This window comes from Varanus komodoensis, unplaced genomic scaffold (genome assembly GCF_004798865.1).
Source record: "Varanus komodoensis strain SLA01 unplaced genomic scaffold, ASM479886v1 scaffold16, whole genome shotgun sequence".
Lineage (NCBI taxonomy): Eukaryota > Metazoa > Chordata > Lepidosauria > Squamata > Varanidae > Varanus > Varanus komodoensis.
In genome coordinates, this window is record NW_025335468.1 from 230,315 (window position 1) to 249,254 (window position 18,940).

Consider the following 18,940-nt stretch of genomic DNA (forward strand, 5'->3'; position numbering starts at 1 on the left):
AGCGGTAGCGACAAAAAAAGATCGAGCCTGCCCCTTTCTGTATAAGTTTTGCGGGGGTCGGGAATGCATTTGAAAAGGCAGCTTGTATACATGCAAGACAACGGCGCTTCTGCATGCAGCCAGGTGGTGGGTTTGAACTGAAAGAGGGCCTGAGGCGAGATTGTGGTGACCTGAATTGATGTATTTACTGGATCTATATCCCACCTTTTTTAAAGGAACTAAAAGTAGCTTACATCATTCTCCTATTCGCAATCTTATCCCAACAACAACAACCCTGTGAGGTAGGTTGGCTTGAGAGGCTGTCACTGCCCAAAGTCACCCAGTTGGTTCCCTGGAGGAGCGGGGGCTAGAACTCGGATCACCTGAGTCCCACTTCCGCGCCCTTAACTACTGCACTATATTGGCTCTCGAAGTGATGGATATTAATCTATTACGTTCAGATGTGTCATAAAGCATTTACTCTGCGCCATAGCCCTGCCCACCCTCCATCCTAAAGTATGGAGGTAATAATTGTTTTTGTATTAACTGAGTAAGTGTACAGATGTTCAGAAATGAACAAAGGATCCACTTTTCAAATGAAATGCGATCCCAGGTAGAAAGAGCGGGAGCTGCTTTCTCTGCTGCCCAGCCACAAGTGGGTACGCTGAAATCCTGGCTCCGTTGTTTACTATGGGAAGTTTTCTCCCACGTCCTCTTCAGGGAGGAAAAAGGTCTAAAAACTGTAGGCTCTAAGGCTGCAATCTCGTATACAGTTAAACCCAACGGGGCTTGCTTCTAAGCGGACATGAATAGATTGTACTGTAAAGAAACCCGGGGATATATATATTCGTAGACGCATCTAGCTCTAAGTTTTCAATCCAGCCATCAGACGTACTTTTAATTTCCATTTCCAACATGCGACATTGCGGCGGGAGACTTGTTTTAAAAATAGATATAAAAGTTCTGTGAGGCTTCCAAGTTCTGGGATTGCAAGTACACAGTTACGTTTCTGAGTGTTTCCCTTCCAGGCAAAAATGGCATGAAAATGTCATTGCTTTAAAAGCACCCCCCACACCCCCCCCGCAAAAAAAAAAGCCGCTTTCGCCCAAAGGGTAACTCCAAGGGCCATTATATCGACTTCCCCAACCTGCTGCCTTCCAGAAGTGTTGGGCTATAGCTCCCAGTGCAGGCTTAAGACTTATGCAGAGCATTGTAGCGAACGCTTAATCCCTCCCCCAATGTTTTCATTCCAAAGTCCATACATAGAGTGTAATACTTTTACTAGGTCAACTCAAAAGAGACCGCCCTCCCCCCAACCCCCCCCCTTGGATTTCTTCTAATGATTTTGGCCTAAGAAAGGTATTTTCGGAATTAAAAAGGGGCCCTCGTGCTCTCCTTGGACTGCGTTTTCCATAATGCATCCGGGCTAGGAACCGGATTTGTCGCTTGCTGAACGAATCAAGAGCTCGCGCTCCGTGGCCAGCGGGAGCTACTTAACTGCTTCCCTTCAGGCGAGAACGCCCCGCGTTCCTGGCGCCTGTTGCTCCCTCTCCGCCTTGGCGTCGGACCCGAGGCTGGTCGTGGGAAGCTTGATGCGGGTTGCCATCTGGTTTTGGTGAGTTGGAAGCAAGCGGCAGTGGCTCTTGCAGTTTGACGGTTTTTTCCCTTTGGCGGAAGGAGACCACCGACTGTTTCTATGACAGGTTGTTGGGAAAGATTCTTTTGTCCTAGGGTGCACGACTTGAAGCCCAGGGAGGGCTTTCAAAGAATGTGGGGGATCGAGTCATATTTTTAGCATCTCTATATTTTGCCCATATGGGGAGGGGGAAGGAAAGGGGTGGAGGGTGTGATTTTGTGCCAGGAACCCAACTAATTGCATTAGTTCAGAGGACGTCTTTGCTACTAAGAGAGGGTCTTGGGTTGACTTACGACTTTTTAGTGTACTATCTCTTGCTTTTCCTTCAGAGTTTGCTGCTAGAAAGAATGCCTCATAGTAGGGCAGTCAGGAGTAACTAACTTGGCTCCTGACCTCTTGCCTAGGTTAGCGTTTTTAAAGCTAAAGTTGTCCTTCGTGTTAGGGGCATGTGTGCTTCCCATACCTCTACAGTGACTGATTGCTTCTGCTTCAGGCCTTTTGGATCTTTTCCAAAATACCAGTCAGCACCTTGCACAGGTTGACGTATCACTTTGCATTTCTCTAAATAACCTGGAATTGTGCTGGATGTACAAGTTCTGCCTGATGGGTGGTGTATCTGCCTGCACTGTGCAATGTGATTTCATCTTCTTCCCATATTTTTTCTTTGGTGGTGGGTATTGTTCCAGCCAGAAGAGAGGATCACAGACATTTGTTTGACTGAAGCAGCCTTTCTTTTCCTGATATGCTCCAAATATGTGGGGCTACAACTCTCATCATTCCCATCCTTCATGGCAATCTGGAAAGTTTTGAATATATTCAACCTGCTTGTCATTTTTGACTGAGGTTAGCTGTAATACTAGCACACTTCAAGAGTCTCTTGTATTTTGTATTGTATTTCCAGTGAGGCTGGGAGTGAAGACAAGAACTAAGAAGATGACTGGATGGGACCTTATTTTATCGAGCAGCCGCAGGCCCCTGCTGCGACCAGCTTTGGCCATGATAATGTTGCTTTTTCTTGTGTCCATGGGCATAACTGAAGCTCAGCCCTACCGGACTGAGCCTCGGCGAGAGAAGCGTGTGCATCCTGACTTTCTATCCCAAGTGACTCGTGCTTTGAAGGAAACAGTGGAGGATTTTATTGGAAGTGAGAACTTTCAGCTATTAAGTGAGGTGAGAGAGAAGTTCTGTACCTAACTGTTTTTATGTATCTGTGGCAGACAGCTAGCAGTAGCATGCACTGAGCTTTGAAGGAAACAGTGGAGGATTTTATTGGAAGTGAGAACTTTCAGCTATTAAGTGAGGTGAGAGAGAAGTTCTGTACCTAACTGTTTTTTATGTATCTGTGGCAGACAGCTAGCAGTAGCATGCACTGAGCTATGCATTTAAGAAAAAAGAACATAGTACAGACTGCCTAGGACTGGGCCATTTCACAATGCAGGGGTGATGGAGAGCATGACTGACTGCTTTCCTACATAAAAGAACAACAAGAACATAACCAGACTGTGGAAAGCTAGATTGTCATGCTATTACCTTGTCTTCACTTTGACATGCTAGTTTTTGGAAGTGGGTGGGGGTCTTTTTACATGGGGGAAGCATTTCAATATATGCTTTTCTAAATTTCTTTCTAAACTGGCATGTATCCTAAAAGAGAACTGCCACATTATGTCTATAAATGAGCAGACTAGCTCTACAGAAACCCAGTTTTCCTCCCCTTGTGCCTGTCTTGCACCTCAGCTGTGTATAACTGGCTGCTCCTTTGCCCACCTCCTAGTGATCCCCTATGTGGAAGGTGCTCTTCTGTGGCAATAACACAACAGAGACTCTGCAAACTCACACTGTACTCAGAGTGTTTTGATCTGATGAACTGACTTCAGTACAGTGTTCCTATCCATATATGCATCTTTGGTTAAAGATCAATGATACCTTTCCAGTCCATGGAGATTTTAAAAATCAGTCTTTTAAATTAATATTTCACAAATTGATTTAGTGTCCACTGCAGTGTTTTATGTTTTAAAATGGACTTCAGTTAATGGAAATTACTGAAGCATAAAATGGCAAAAAACAATCCCATGTTTAGAAGCAGAAGTCCACTGCATTGTAGAAAAGCTGTCAAACATTTCTCAGCTTTGTCTTCCTCGGCAATTATTTCCATTTCAACGCTTCCATTCCTTATGTGCTATATATAAGGAAAATCCAGCACTGTGAGAGTGGAGGTCCCCCTTTTCTTTTCCCCTATACCCCATGGCACCCTCCTCAAAATCAACTCTAGGGGGTTGTGTTAAGCAAAGTTTGTAAGGTGGAGGACTGCAGAAGGGAGGAGGAATAGCTCCTCTCACTGTTCCATCAGCAGTTAAGGTTAATTAGGTATCCCCCTATATCCATAGGGGGTCACTCACAGCTTATTAATGCATAACAGTTTTCTACTTCCATGAAGCATATCAATTCTGCAACCTTCAAACTGTAAAATACAAGGTCAAATGCAAAGTTTCTGTTTCCTAAGAGACTATTCTCAGCAAGGATTGGAAACCTTAGAAGAAGTGACGCTTCCAATATGTCTTGCCCATCCCCTGTACATTGTTCAAATCTTTAAGTTTAGGATAATAGCTAGACCCCTGCACATCTCAATCACATAAAAGGATCTCCATATGATTGTGGGAAAAGCACTGCTGGTGTTGTCCTTGAAGTCAGATGGGTTTCCTGCCCCTGCTATGTTGAGAATAGACATCTGCAAGCCAGTATTCTATGCATGTAGAGTTTTATGAGTTTGAGAACACTGATCATGTAAGATCTCCAATTTTATGGAAGCCTGTGCATGCAGAGGCTTCCTTCTTGCAGCTTTATAAGTTCAAAGCTTGGATATTAGCAGGAGCAGAGGCAGCTTAATATGTGAAGTGAGATGCATGTGCCAGAAATTTCTTGCATCTTTCTCAATAAAGGTAAGCCATCATGGAGGAAAGCCTCATACTTTAAAAGTCTCCCAGTACTTCAGCTCTTCTTCTTTTTTTATCCATCAACTGATATTTTGGCAGTGACTTTCTGATCCTCAGGCCATGCAGTATACCATGTAGAAGCCCTCTTAGTTAATCTCCTTAACATAAGCTCCCACCACCTCTTTTTTGAACTGGAGTACAAGTATTTGATACTTTACAGTTTCCATTCAGGCTATAGGACCATAGTGCATCCACTTACTTCTTTACATTGAAGTCTTTGGTTGTTACTTAATCCCCACTTTCGTCAGTAGGTCAGAAAGCTCTACTTGCATATAGTTTGCTACTGGAGAAGATGGAAACTCTGGGAAGTTCACTGGGGTTCTGAGGGCTGGTAATGGCTAACAGAGACAGTGTGATGGCTAATACCTTCTGTGTCTGCCTATCTGCTCTCCTTGCAGAATCTTTCTTCTCTATTCTGGATAGTGGCCTCTGGAATCTCGTCAGCTTTATTTGTTGTGGCTCGAATTGCAGGGCAGTTCCTTACTTCCTTTGGAATGGCTGGTAAGTGTCCAGAATATGAGTTCAGGAAGAAAAAGGCAAAACCAAAAGTTGAGGTCATGTTCAACTCCTTTCACTCACTTGTTTCTGCAGTGCACACATATCATATGCCACAATTCTGTACATGTTTTCTCAACCTGTTTTATTCAGTAGGTCTCTCGATTGTTTTGCATGGCCTAATTCCGTTTTTAGGGTTACACCAAAATATGCGTGTATTATATTTATTTACGTTCTATCCATTCCCAGTACAGTGACTCAAGACAGCTAACAGCATCAAAAGTATGTGGCTATTAAACTGCATAGCTTAATGCAGTTATAAGAAATGGGTGTATGCTCAAGGGGTATTAGCAGCAGCTCCCTGTTAAGTGTATGATTCATTGGTAAAAGCTGCCATGCTGCTGCAATGTATATGAAACAGCCTTCAGTGTGCACATGGATGTGAAGTCCCTTAGACCAGCAAGAGTGGATTTGCTTGGCAAAAATTGCCTTTGAGGCTGGCACTTGATGAAGTGAGTATCTTGTTTTTTAAAATGAAGATGTCTATTCCTATGATCTCCCTACTCAGTAGCAGCAGAAGTCTGCCCTGATCTGTTTAGGAGAGGAGTTTTCTTCCAGCACTTGGTAACACATTGTTCCTCACAAGCTGTCATAGTCATGGCATGGTGCAACACAAGGATGGGAAATCTGTGGCCCTCAGATGTATTGGCCTGTAACTTCCATTAGCTATAGCCAATGATGCAGGATCATAGGAGTTGTGACCCTTCAAATGTTTTGACCTACAAATTCCACCCCCCTCCCCATGTAGACCTACACTGTGCTGAGTACTCATGATGTGTTACTTTCCTCCTTCATGTTTCAGGGGATCAATTAACGCAGTTCCTGAAGCTGAGCCCTGATGAGGTGCAGGTGCTGCTCCTGTGGGGCCTGGCTGCTCTGATTGGCTACTGGGTGCTGTCATTCTTGCTGAGTCTGTTGCTTGCCCTGTTGAGCCGCATCATGTGGGGAATCAAGGTGGTTCTTTTTGGGGCCTGCTTCATTTATCTCGTCACCATGGTACCTGACCGCTCTGTGCAAATGTTGCTTCTGTTTGCCCTGCTGACACTGCATGTCCTGCTGAGTTGGCTGAGCGGGTCACGCCACTCAGGGTCACAGCTGGAAGCCAAAGTACGCAACTTGCAGCGCCAGGTGGAGGAGCTGCAGCGCAAGCAGAAGCGGTCTCCTAAACACCTGGATGAAGAATGAGGTCAAAGGAAGCCTGTAAGGTCAACATACCATTCCTAAGTGGCAGCCACCTCCTCCTTTCCTAGACTGTACATGTGTTTGGATATCTGTTCACACACAGCTATGCAAGAACCCGTCAATCCTAAAGAGAACTTCTGTACTGGAGAGGGAATGCATCTGAGACAGTAAAACTTACCAGCTGATATCCAGTAACCCGTTCAAAAGTATCTTCTCCCACCCTTGTCCTCAGTCATGTATGTTTTTCACGACCCTATTCTTGTAGAAGAGAAAATGGTAGGCTTAGAGCATCCTTCCCCAACCCTGTGCCCTTTAGATGTGTTGGATTGCAACTCCCATAGTCCCCAGACAGCATTGCCAGTTGGGCTATGAGAGCTGAGTCCAGCACATCTGAAAGACATTAAATTGGGAAGGCTGTTCTAGACCTACCACCTTCAAGCTCTATTTAACACCTGGCTCATGGTTGGCCATTTTGTTTCTTTAAGGGTGGCAGACTTGGAGGTAGATCTGCTAATCCTTTTTAAATTAAGTAAACTGTTTAGCACTGCAATCTGAGGATAAAAGTATGGAGTGTTGCATGTTTCACCTTGAGGATCTTTGCTATGGATGTTGCATCAGTGTCTGTGTGTACTTGGCAGTAAAGCCAGGTGCCTCTGTGAAAAGCACAGCTGGTTGCTCCCTTTGCAGTTGCAGCATCAAACCAGTATGTTATGTGTATGTTTGGGATCATGGTATTGAGCTCCCACCTCCTTGCAAACCAAAGATGCCCATTAAAAGCAAGCCTGCACAGTTTCCTTTTGCACACTGCGCTACATGAGGGGTGCATTGCGCTTCATAATACAATGACAACTACAGTTCACCTGTCTGTTCTGGATGGAAATAAGCCATAGGTGAGGGACGAAGTGAATGTACACAGCTCTTCCTTCCTGACAGAATGTTGTACCACCAAGAAGTGGAATGACAAACACAGATATGCTTTTTCTCCTGCCTGTTTGGGGAAGGAGGCATGACTTCGTGGTGTTAGCCACATATTGGTTGCCAATGTATTTTTTTAAGCTACCAGTTTTAAGCCAAATATTTTGTTACTCTTCCAAATAAAGCTTATTTGATCATTTTCTCTATGCTGTGGTTGTTTCTTTCATACTTTTTAATGAGGTGGTACACATGTTAGTGAGCTGGGTGCAAGGAACATGGGTAAGCCAACATAAGTCTGTCTTAGCAGGGCCCTCTGAAGCGGGGAGGGCCAACTTGTGACCTCCTGGATGTGGTGGCCTACAGTGCCCATTATCCTTTCCGTAGACTGTGTGTTTTGCCAAGGGCAAAAGGTTCTTTTTGGATCCAGAAGCGATGTGCACACAGGTGGATTAAAGTCTAAAGATTTTATTCTAAAACAGGCACTACAATGTAAACAGACATAATATGGAGAAGGAAATACAATACCAAGTAAGCTGGCTTTCCTCTATCAGCTGTCGGGAGCCCCCCCCCCAACCCTCAAGAACAACAAGGGAAAAGCCCTAATTCTTGGCCTTCACCTTCCTTGCTCAGCTAGATGTCACACTGGAACTCACTCAGGTGGGGTTGCGAGGCTTCTCTTTCTACCCTAAATCTAAGAGTGTAACTTGCGGTAGAAAACTACGTCAAAACAGTTAATTAGCCACATCTGCTGTTCCTGACTCACGATGATAAGCTCCACTGTTTACTTTTCTGCATTCCAATGCTGTACCAACCTAATTCGCTAGTGGCTTCCCCTGCATGCTGGAGGGCCCTAACTGAGTCTCCAAAGGTGAGGCCCCGTCAAGGTAGGAAAAGAAGGGCAATTGTATTACACCACCTATCTCCTTGGTATATAATAGTCTTCTGGCAATTTTGCTTTACACTGTTCCCTAAGGCTGATGGGAGATGTAGGCCAAAGCATCTGGAGGGCCGTGAATTGCCCATCCCTGCTGCCTGAAGAATAGGGAGAGGCACAATGCAGAACTGTTGCATCTATATTGGCTGGCTTGCACACATGTTGGCTGCACTCAATAAACCTTCCAAGTGAACAGGTTTGCCATCATATCCTGACATAGACAGGTGTGTGTTTTTGCCAAGGGACAGCTCACCTGACTAATGTATCCTGAAGGATCATGGGCTGCCTGTGGTGACAGCATCTCATAACTGGTTTACTGTGTCCCCTTTCCCTTGCTAGCTGAAGGCGTTGATATGCAGCTGTTAAAATGCACACAAATACTGGTAACATACATTATGGTGAAGTAAGAATATGTCCGTTTTGCAACATGTTTACTTGGTCCACCTGCCCTCTGCCTATGTTCCAGTATTTTTTAAGCCATGTTATTTGGTCATGAGAAAGATATTAAACAGGGAGGAGTTGCAGGAAGGATTCCCCTGGCCTCACAGTGTTTTTACATGACTAATGGCAATGCTTTGGTGAGGAAGGGATGGAGGCAGGAAGACACTCAGGGTAGCTCATACCCGGGCCTCTCCATCTCCCCCTTCCTGCTGGAACATTCTCTCCCTGCTTTCCGAGGCCAATTTTCTAATCTCGGAGAGGCAGCCACCATGGCTCTTTTCCATGCCAGCTGCAAAGGTTTGGGGAGAGGGGCTGGATCTCTGACTTCACCATCTGGGGTTGGAACACTGACTTTGGAGGTGGAAGTGGCCATTATCCAATGGGCCTTCGGGCAATATCTAAGCACTATCGAGGAGCTCCTTCCCATTGGAATGTTCCCCACTGGTGGAGGCCTGGTGGAAGGTGGAAGTTCCTTGTTCGCTCCCCCCTCCCCCCGAAGCAGCTGCCTCACTCTGCCTAATGGTAGGGCTGGGCTTGCATCCTCCCACCAAACAGCCTGTTACCATAGTGTTCAAAGGAGCAGGGGAAATGCCCCTACCTGGGAATGAGAGCCAGTGTGGCAGAGTGGCTAGAAACTTGGACTGGGGGCCAAGGAGAGCCAGGCTCTGCTCCCCACCACTGCCATAAAGCTAACTGGGAGGCTTTGGCCCACTCACAGACTCAGCCCAAGCTATGCACAGGGTTGTTACAAGGAGAAGATTGAGAGGAGGAGAATTATGTAAGCTGCCTTGAACTCTCAGAAAGGAAAAAGTGGGTATAAATATGATAGAGAAATAAAGTGTAAGATATAAAAAAATATATCCAATAGAATCCAAGCAATGACAATACGGGAGGCAAAGTACCAAGCAGAAAGGTTTAATTCGTTCTTGCAAGAGCAGGCACCCACCACATAGGTAGCGCGCCGTTCACACACACAACATTTTAATATTTTTAGTGTATACATTTTGATATGATTTTGTTTGTTTTTGTTTTTGTTGTGAGCCGCCCCGAGGCTTTGTTGCGATGGGGGCGGCATAGAAATGTTTTAAATAAATAAATAAACATTCACCTTTATCCCTTTCCCCGGCTCGCAGGCCCTACCTCTTTTCTCCCATTGGCTGGGCTACTCAGAGGGCACAATCTTCTCCGTCCGCCTACTACATCCTACCCCTTGATATGACCCCCCCTTGCACATACAACCCATGTTCATGCTAATGAGCCTATTACCTATGAGAGGTGTGTCATTTACTATTCATAAGCCTATTAAGCTTGCGCACTAGGCCTAAAAGTTCAAAAAGTCAAAATGGCCTTGAGAATGCTTCTTGGATGCCAATTTGCTCCTTAAATCAAAATAGGGAGGATGAGATAATGAGGACAGGCCTCTCTTCAGACTCTTTACCTCCCATTATAAAGTAATCCATTGCCTGCTTTCCTCCACTGAAGGTGACAGTTTTACCACTGCCCCCCCCCCACACACACACTTTTACCCTCTCTGGTATTTTTCTGGACTTTTGCTGTAAGAAACATTATTACTCTAAGAACAACCATTTACATGTTTTGATTCTCAGGCTTTTTGGCCTTAAGAGACTTCAATGATTCTGTCCTATTCCTGTTTTTCACCCTTAATACTTAGTAACAGTAACATTTCATTTCTCACAAAAGGCAGAAGGCCCAGGGCCCAGAGAGGCAGTGTAAGCAATGGAGCTCAGCACTGATATGCTTGTCTCATTCTGGGGCTGTGAACACCAGAGCCCCCTGCCCTATTGCTCTTCCTCATCCTCACTGCCTGTCCCCCTGTGTGTTCGGAAAGACCAAGCACTGATCATGAGTGGGAAGAAGGAGCAGCAGCCATTTGTCACTCGCTCTCCCTGCAGCTGAGTGGATGGTGCCCAGAGGAAGAGGGCAAGTGAATGCACAAGGGTGGCCATGGGGATGCCCTCCACCTGCAGTGGGCTATGACACCCATCATCCCCAGACAGCAACTTGCATGAACTACAATACGGGTTCAGACAGGCAGTGCACCACTTAAGCCACTTGGACCACTAAGCCTTGGCTGGATTGTGCTGAGTTTTTGCAAGAGATGGATGTGGAGCTGTGCAAGGCACCCTGCAACATTGAAATGGATGCCTAGTTCACATTTTAAGATATGTATTTCTAAAGGCTACCACATTTCTTGCCATCCTGCTTGGGGTTTATGCTTGTGGGATACAAACAGCTCCAAATACAGAAGAGCGGTGTCCTTTAATTCAACACAGGCGGCAGTGTGGTTTTGTTCTTTGTCTGGCTTCAAGAAAAAAAGCTTGGCTGGAGGGCAGCGTAATTGGCAGCTTTTGCCATTCTCTGGGGTCAGGAAGAAAGATTCAGCAGAATGAGCCTGTTTCACATCCACAAAATGCAACCGTGAATTTGGTCTAAGCATCAGACAATAAATTTCCTGGTCCAGAAATGGAGCACTATCCTCTTGGTGATGCCTTATTCCAAGGAGCTAATGAGGGGATTAGTTCTAGCAATTCACACAATTCCTGGGTAAGCTTAATATGATAAGAGTTTTGAACAGTTTCATTTCTCATGCCAATGCCCCTCATTGTTACGTAAGAACTTTTCATCCTAGCCTCTTTGCATTTCATAAATATAATTTTGGTTTACTGCCAGCTTAGGAAAACCATTTTTAGCTGTGGCAAAACACAAACTGAGGTTTATGCTACAGCAGCTCCAGCAGCACTCCTATGCCTGTGGGATGGGGGAAAGCAATCCAGAGCTCTCTTCCACACCAATTCAGATCGAAATCCTTCTACCACCCTGCTTTTGCAGTTGCGCCAGCAAACAGCTGTGGGGCAATTGGACCCTTTGAAACTGAATCTGCCCCTCAAGCAGTCCAAACAGGAGTAACTTCAGGTGCTGCTTTCCCCTTACTGATCAAAGCTACCAGCCTCAGTCTGCTCAGCTTTTGAGGAGAAGACTGTTTCTACTAGCAATCTTTGCCTTGGTTCACAAGTAACAAGAAGCCACTGTAAATGAATTTCCCCATGTGGTTTTTCACTGTGGTGGCAGCAGCCATTCTGAATATCCAGGGGTGCAGCACAGCTTGTCCTTATGTGCAAACCCAGAAAGCATGGGGTGTTAGGGTGGTTAACCGGCCACTTGTAACCATAAAAGAATCCAGCCCAACCAGTCACCCTCGCTGGGTTTGCACATAACAAACTGTAGCAGCAGGTGCTTAGATCATCAACTGGATCTGGATAGGTTGCTGTCCCATCCAAACCCAGCATGTTTTCTGTAGCATGGGTTATTTTTCATGAACAAGCCACCCTAGGAATCCATGGCTTGTTTTAGGGTTGTTGATACTCATGGTACCTTGTGTTGTCTAGCCCCAGCAGGGCAACTTCATTGTGTGTTATTGGGAATAGCTACAGAGCCTTTCAGCAAGAATTTGGGGGTGGGGGCGGGGAATCATGATCTTTTATAATCTTGTCAGTGACCACCCTTCCACAGATGCCTAAGCAGCACTTTGGAAGGACTGTTACTTGTTCTCCATCTTTTTAAAATATTATTTTGGTGCCTTAAAAATGTACAATTAGGACCTCTATCCATCTCTGCTATCCAGTATGAGTACTGACAAGACAAGGTTGCCTATCAACTAATTTGTGCATGGTTGTGAAGGACCAAGGAAGAAAAGAGTAAGAGAAAGAAGAGAGTCAGAATACAAGTCAGAAACTCCAAAAAATGAGAGTAGGAGCCAAAGAAGCAAGTGTCCCAAAAGTGGTGGGGACAATATTTCTATCTTGGTGTTGAGATACTCCCACTTTTAAATGCTGCATTGGCACTTCTTCATATCCTGCAGCTTTTTAACACTTCCTGGAATTTGTCGCTCCTACAGAAAAGGAGTGAAATTTGCACACCTTCATTAACCTTTACTGCATTTACTTCCTAGCTCTTAAATTAGTGCCAATTTCCCCTCCATTTGCTTCACAGCCATTAAATGTGTGTACATTTCTGTGTTTTTTTAGAACTGCCAGGGAATTCCTTTAAGTAGAGCAGTAAGTGCTTGGAAAAGGAGGTACAGAGAGTTAGGGGAGTTAATATCTTCCCTTTCTGGAGTAGCCGTCGAGTCAGGGAAGTGCTGAAGTGGTGGAGGCTACTGAGAAGTGTCGGTGCTTCTCTTCAGAGGGAGAAGATCACATTTTCCAAAGAGATAGTTCAGGAGCAACTTCTTTTGCCCCTTTGCCACCTTAGATGGGAAGGGATGCATTCAGTGTTGTACAGCTGTTTGACCCTGTCTTATGGTGTTGGTCTACACAATCAATATACACTGCAAATTTCCGACACCCACACGTGTCAACCAAAGAAGGGAAGCAGGAGTCTAAAAGTTACAACATGCATAGGTAATTCTTCACATCAACGGTGAGAACTTAATGCAAGTGTGTGTTTTTTTCCCTCATATTGTCCCTAATGTGTAGATTTACCACCAGCTGAGGTGATTCCTCTGTCTAGTGGTTTTCAGGGAATTCTGGGATTCCTTGGAAACTTACTACGGAAGAGGTCAGTCATCTGAACATTTCCTCTTGAAAGGCACATATTGGGCAGCTGCAAGAGCACACATCTGAAAAAATGCTGAGAATGAGAACAAGAACAGAAAATTATGAACACAGTTGCCAACATTTTTAAGGATTGAAAAGTAATAGTAATAAACGCAGACCCTGATTAAACTTTTTGGGGACTGTGGAGAAAAAACAAGGGCAGAAAATGGAATGGGAAGGGGGACACAAGATGAGTTCCTCCGTGAAGGGCACTGGGACACCCGTTGGAGCTGCCTTGAGAGCTGATGGAAGGAGTGAGGGAACCACATGCAGGGAGCTCAGCCATCTGTTGGGCATCCTGAAGTTTGCCCTGTGAACAGCCAACTCACTGTGGCTTGCTCACCGAGTGACTTAATACAATGTGTGAACAGGTGTATTTCAGGTGGTTGGAATAAGGACAAAGTCTGGTGTGGGGGACAATGCTTTCCCCACCACATATGTTAATTGGCTCCCTGTTGCGCTGGATAACACTGCCTGTGTTATCACTGAACAAGGATTTGTGAATGACAACTGTTAAGGTAGTCATCACTCCCTGTGTAGAGAAGCTATGGGTGGTTTTGAATGAAATGGGTCTGCCTCAGCACTTGATTGTCCTGATTTGTAACCTGTATTGTCAACAAGAAGCGGCTGATACAACAGCATATGAAGAATGGTTTCCTACAGACAACAGCATCAGACAAAGGTATCTTTTATCTCCCTATCTGTTCACTCTGTACGTAGAACATATCATAAGGAAAGCTGGATTATGATTAGAGAAAGGAGTAGAACTTGGCAGAAGATATTTCAATAATTTAAAATATGTAGATGATGCCATATTACTGGCAAAAAGCTGTAATGAACTGAAATGACTCTTGATGAAAGTCAAAGGAGAAAGATCATCAGGATGTTCATTCATTGGGCTGCCATAGGTAGGAAATAACTTGATGACACATAAGAACAATATCTTTTTCTGGCAACACTTTTTAGATTTCCTATCCCAGATGTGTATGCATATAAATCTGCTGAATGAGCTTAACCAGGGGTCCTCAAACTTTTTGAACAGGGGGCCAGTTGACAGGTGCCAGCGGTGGGCGTGGGCCACCAAGGCGGTGCTGGCGGGGGTGGGGGGCGCAGGGCGGAGAGGGGATGGGGCGCATGCACACATGCGCGAACACAAGGCGGGGACAGTGGGGGCAGGCGGGGCAAGGTGCCGGCTTGCTCCCGCATGGCAAGTGCAAAATCTCTGGGGTGGGCCGGTTAAATGGGCCTGGTGGGCTAGATCCGGCCCGCAGGCCTTAGTTTGAGGACCCATGAGCTTAACACTTCTATTTATGTGTCTGATGAAGTGGACAGTGTCCGCCTATCTTACGCCAGGATAGTCTTTAAGAGACTGAAAAGTTTTTAATCCTGAAATCTGCAGTCGAGCCCGATGACCTCTCTTGTGTTGGACTGCAAGTCCCATCATCCCCAGGCACAGGCAGCATGTCATTAGCCACCCTGTATGGGAATTATTTCTCTAATAGATTTTTATCGCACCTTTTTGCTTACTAAGAATTCTGAGCTGCTTACATAATTCTGCTTCTCCGGCTCTCAATCTTATCTCCACAACAACCCTTGAGGTAGGTTGGGCAAAGAGTCTGTTATGGACCCAAAGTCACCAGGTGTTTCCATGACTGGGTGGGGACTAGAACCTGGATTGCCTGAGTCCCAGTCCCGCGTTCTTAACCACAACACCCTGCTGGCTCTCTGGAATGATCACTGGAATGATGGGAAGTGGCATCAACGCATCCGAAGGACACCAGACATGTGCAGCTTTTGTGAATGACTTTTCTCCAGATAAAAGTTGATCACTTGGCAGCCTAGAACTGACAAGTTCTCATGTGAAGATTGAACTTTGAAGAGTAGTTTACACTCATTCATCTCTTAACTGCATGTTAATTGAACATTTGTGTTTGCTTAAGATTTTAATAAATCAGTTGTTTGAGTTTTTAAAAAAAGAAACACATGAATGAATGTCTCAATGAATATCCCGAAACCAGTCCCTTAATTAGTTGGATACTGAAGCTCAACTCATTACAAAGTCACATAGAGCACTACTCTTCTTAATTCTTAGCTCATCCATTAAAGAAAGGACTATCATGCGACAGCAATCAGCCAATCCTATTACATGAAATTAGTCAATTTGTGAATAACTCTTGGGAAACATCTAGCTGGGGCATGTGTGTAATGTGCCAGTCCTCCTTGTGAACTCCATTTCCAAACAGGATCCGAATGCAATTGAGGCAAAAGCAAAACAACAACGATGTGCTGAATATACAAATGACTTCAAATATTGATTTAGCCCTTGTTGGATTTAAACTAGCAGCACACGGATAAAAGGCTTTATATCCTCTATATCCTGCTGCCACTCATATGGGCCATCCTGACCCCTGGAGACAGTCTCCAGAAAGGCAGTTGTTGGGATGTTCTGATCTTAAAAGATGCTTATGTTCTAATCCTCTCTGTGTTTAGTCTGACTCCCTTTTTCAGATCCCCCTTTAATCGCTTTACTGTGTAGTCCCCTTGTATTCAATTTGCTTGCAAGTTCCAGGGGTTTGGGCTTCTCTCTATGGTTTAATACATCTGGTGTAAAGGTAAATGTACCTTTCAGAAGCACAGTGGTGCATGGGAGAGACCTGGAGGAGAAGAAACTTGGAATTCCCCTGGCCAAGTGAGAACACAATACAGTGCAGCTCTGGAATCAAAAGCGACAGGACTAACCCGCACTCTGCAGCTACCTCTCACAGCACTCTGCAAGCTGTCCTATACTGAACGTAGAACAACTGAAGTAGTTATAATGAGGAGGAGGCCCCAGACAATGTGTTGGGTGTCTCGCCTGCACAGATTTTGATGCCTTCTGAAACACTACCAAAAGCTGCAAAACTGGTGAACAGAGATAACAGTGAATGACAAAAATGGCAGGTAGCTATGTCCCAAAAGTAACATAATACTTTTAACTTGTTATTGCATGCTTTCAAGTTGTCTTGGATTTATGACAACCCTGGGAATGAAAGCCCTCCGGATTGACCTATCCTTGATGGCCCTGCTGAGCTGTTGTAAACTCAAGGCTCCAGCTTCCTTTATGGAATTGATCCACCTAATATTTGGTCTTGCTTTTCTTCTGCCCTCCACTTTCTGTAGCATTAGTGTCTTCTCCAGTGAGCCTTGCCCTTTCATGATGTGTACAACAGCCTCTGTTTCAACATTTTTCCTTCCAGGGCAAGCCCTGGCTTGATTTGCTCTTGGAACCACTTGTTTGTCTTTCTCTTGTATTCACAAAGCTCTCCTCCAGCACCATGTTTAGAACATAGCAATTTTCTTCCTATCAGCTTTCTTCACTGTCCAGTGGTCATAGCCATACATAGTTATCAGGAATACAGTAGTGCTTGGCCTTGGTCAGTAGAGCTGGGCCTTGGTCTCCAGGGAAAAGTTCTTACACTTGATGACCTTTTCTAGTTCCTTCACTGCTGCCCTTCCAAGTCTCAGTCTTCAAATTTCTTTGCTGCAATTTCCATTTGAATTGATGACTAAGCCACATATGCAACATCTTTCACCATTTGTTTCTTCATTGTTGACATTAAAGATGTATGATTCTTCTCTTGTCATGATTGTTGTTTTCTTAATGTTCAGCTGCATTTTCTTTCAGCTTTTGCATTTTCTTCTTTCACCTTCATCAGGAATTGCTGCTTTCTGCCACTAATATGGCATCAGATACCTTTCTTAAATTTTTGGAATATCTTTTTGGAATTATTGGAATTTGTATTCCTTCTTCCTCTGATCCTAATTCAGTTTTCCTTATATGTGCTATATATAGACTGGACAGACAGGGAAATTAAATACATCCTTGTCTGAGGCCTTTGGCTACAGAAAACCATTTTCTTTCTTCATAATCAGTCCCAACAGTAGCTTCTTGTCCACAACACAGGTTACACATAAGATCAACTAAAAGATCATGTGATCACATGTTTTAACGTTCATGGAATTCTTCAGACTGGATGTGAACCGCTTATGCTTTACCACTCCCAAACATCAAGGCTTGTCTGCATCCAGCCTCTCAATTTCTCTTTCGGTCTGACCCCGCAAATCAAACAAGTCTGCTCTGCATGAGTCATTTTTTCAGCAGGGGAGGAGAAGTGAAAGAGACAGACATAACTGCCCAAGTTGCAAACCAGCAAACCTCCTCAGCTCTAAGGGAACAGTTTCTCTTGGTATGTCACTTTCTCAGTCAGCTTATTGGGCTGATGGGGAAAGACACTTTCCTATGAGACCTGTACCTGAGGTCCTACAGCAAGTTGTCCTCTCCATCTCTGCTGCATACATGTTCCCTCTTGGTTGTCCTGGAAGAGGTTTCCCATCTCCTTGTTTCCACCTCTTTTTTTTTTTTTTGTGCTCAAGCACTGTCCTTTTCCTGCTTATTTTCATGTTAGGTCCTCAGGAGGTCACACCGTACAGCCTATATTCTAGTACATATCATATACATGGTCACCATTCAACAGGGCTTAAGCTTCCTGAATGGACTTAGCATGGTTATACCAGCATGAAATAGTCGCTATTACACAGGGCCAGTCCTACCATTAGGCAGACTCGGGCGGTTGCTTCTGTGTTGCCAAGGGGAAGAGGGGTGACAAGATCTTGGAAGGCATCATTTTGTCTGCCACGGTGCCCGCCCTGTGCCCCTCCAGTTAGCCTGCTGTCCTCACGTGTGGTGGAGAACAATTGTCATGTCACCAACACTGAAGTAAGACTTGGTCACCAGTGAATTCGTCCATCAAAAGTGGCAAAAGGTTTCCCATCCAATAACTTTTTCTTCCTTCATTTTAACTGTATGAGTAGGAATAGGTAGGTCTGAAGCACCTTTAGCAGATGAAGATGTAATTATAGCTGGGCAAAAGAGACCGTCATGTTGCAAGCGAAAATTGCAATGTAACTGGAAGACCTTCAGCTCTCCTGACATTGAAAAATGGCCAGGAAAGAGCTTCTACTGCTTATTCCTTCACTCCTTCTTGTTACGCGGCTGGTAAAGAGAGAAAGCATCTGCTGGGAATGGCCCAAATGAAGTATGCTAATTTAGCAAGTGTGCTGTGCGCATCTATAATGTTGATATTCATAAATAAATCACCTCCTATGTAAATGAGGCTGCCTGGATATGTGCGGCTGAGATACGACAACCCTGTTCATTAAATGAGCGAATCGCTTGCGGTGAGCGAGCAAGCAGGCTCAGGCAAAACAACAGCCACACGACGCTCCTGCCAGCAGCACTGCTGCCATCCTGGAGGTTTGATGTGCAAATGACCAGATTGGCAGCTTCTTGCAAAGTAGAAAACATGTCATTTTTTCCAGTGAGATATTGCGATCCGTTTAAGAGTCCTGGATTTTGAACAGAAGCCTGCCTAGAAAGTCTGTGCTCAGAAATAATCATGCTTAGCATTAATGCAGCATGTCTCCAGGATTCAGATTGTTTTGCTTGCATTATCTCAGAAATCCTGACAATGGCACAGTGAAGCAGATTAGCTTGATTACCAGCAAATGATGGTGAGTTTTTGGCTGAAGTGAAATTTTACCTAGGGGATTCCCAGCTTCCTTTCACAGGGTTGTATCCAATGTTAGTCCTACTCCGAGTAGACTCAATTCTATGTCAGATACATGGGCTACAATCCAGGGGCCATGCTACACC

At 44.7% G+C, this 18,940-nt stretch overlaps 1 protein-coding gene across 2 annotated transcripts; it reads left to right on the forward strand.

Annotated features, from left to right (window-relative positions):
• The first annotated feature begins 1,358 nt into the window (after positions 1-1,358).
• Positions 1,359-7,463, forward strand: TMEM109 (transmembrane protein 109). 2 transcript variants are annotated; one of them, XM_044425998.1, is made up of 5 exons: positions 1,359-1,594; positions 2,517-2,734; positions 2,866-2,916; positions 5,004-5,106; positions 5,963-7,463. In XM_044425998.1, exons 2-5 carry the CDS (start codon positions 2,549-2,551, stop codon positions 6,343-6,345), a joined length of 723 nt encoding a protein of 240 aa, XP_044281933.1. In that variant the 5' UTR covers positions 1,359-1,594; positions 2,517-2,548; the 3' UTR covers positions 6,346-7,463. The 2 variants fall into 2 exon arrangements, with proteins under 2 accessions (XP_044281933.1, XP_044281932.1); XM_044425997.1 differs by lacking the exon at positions 2,866-2,916 and having other exon boundaries at positions 1,360-1,594; positions 2,517-2,785.
• Positions 7,464-18,940: the final 11,477 nt, after the last annotated feature.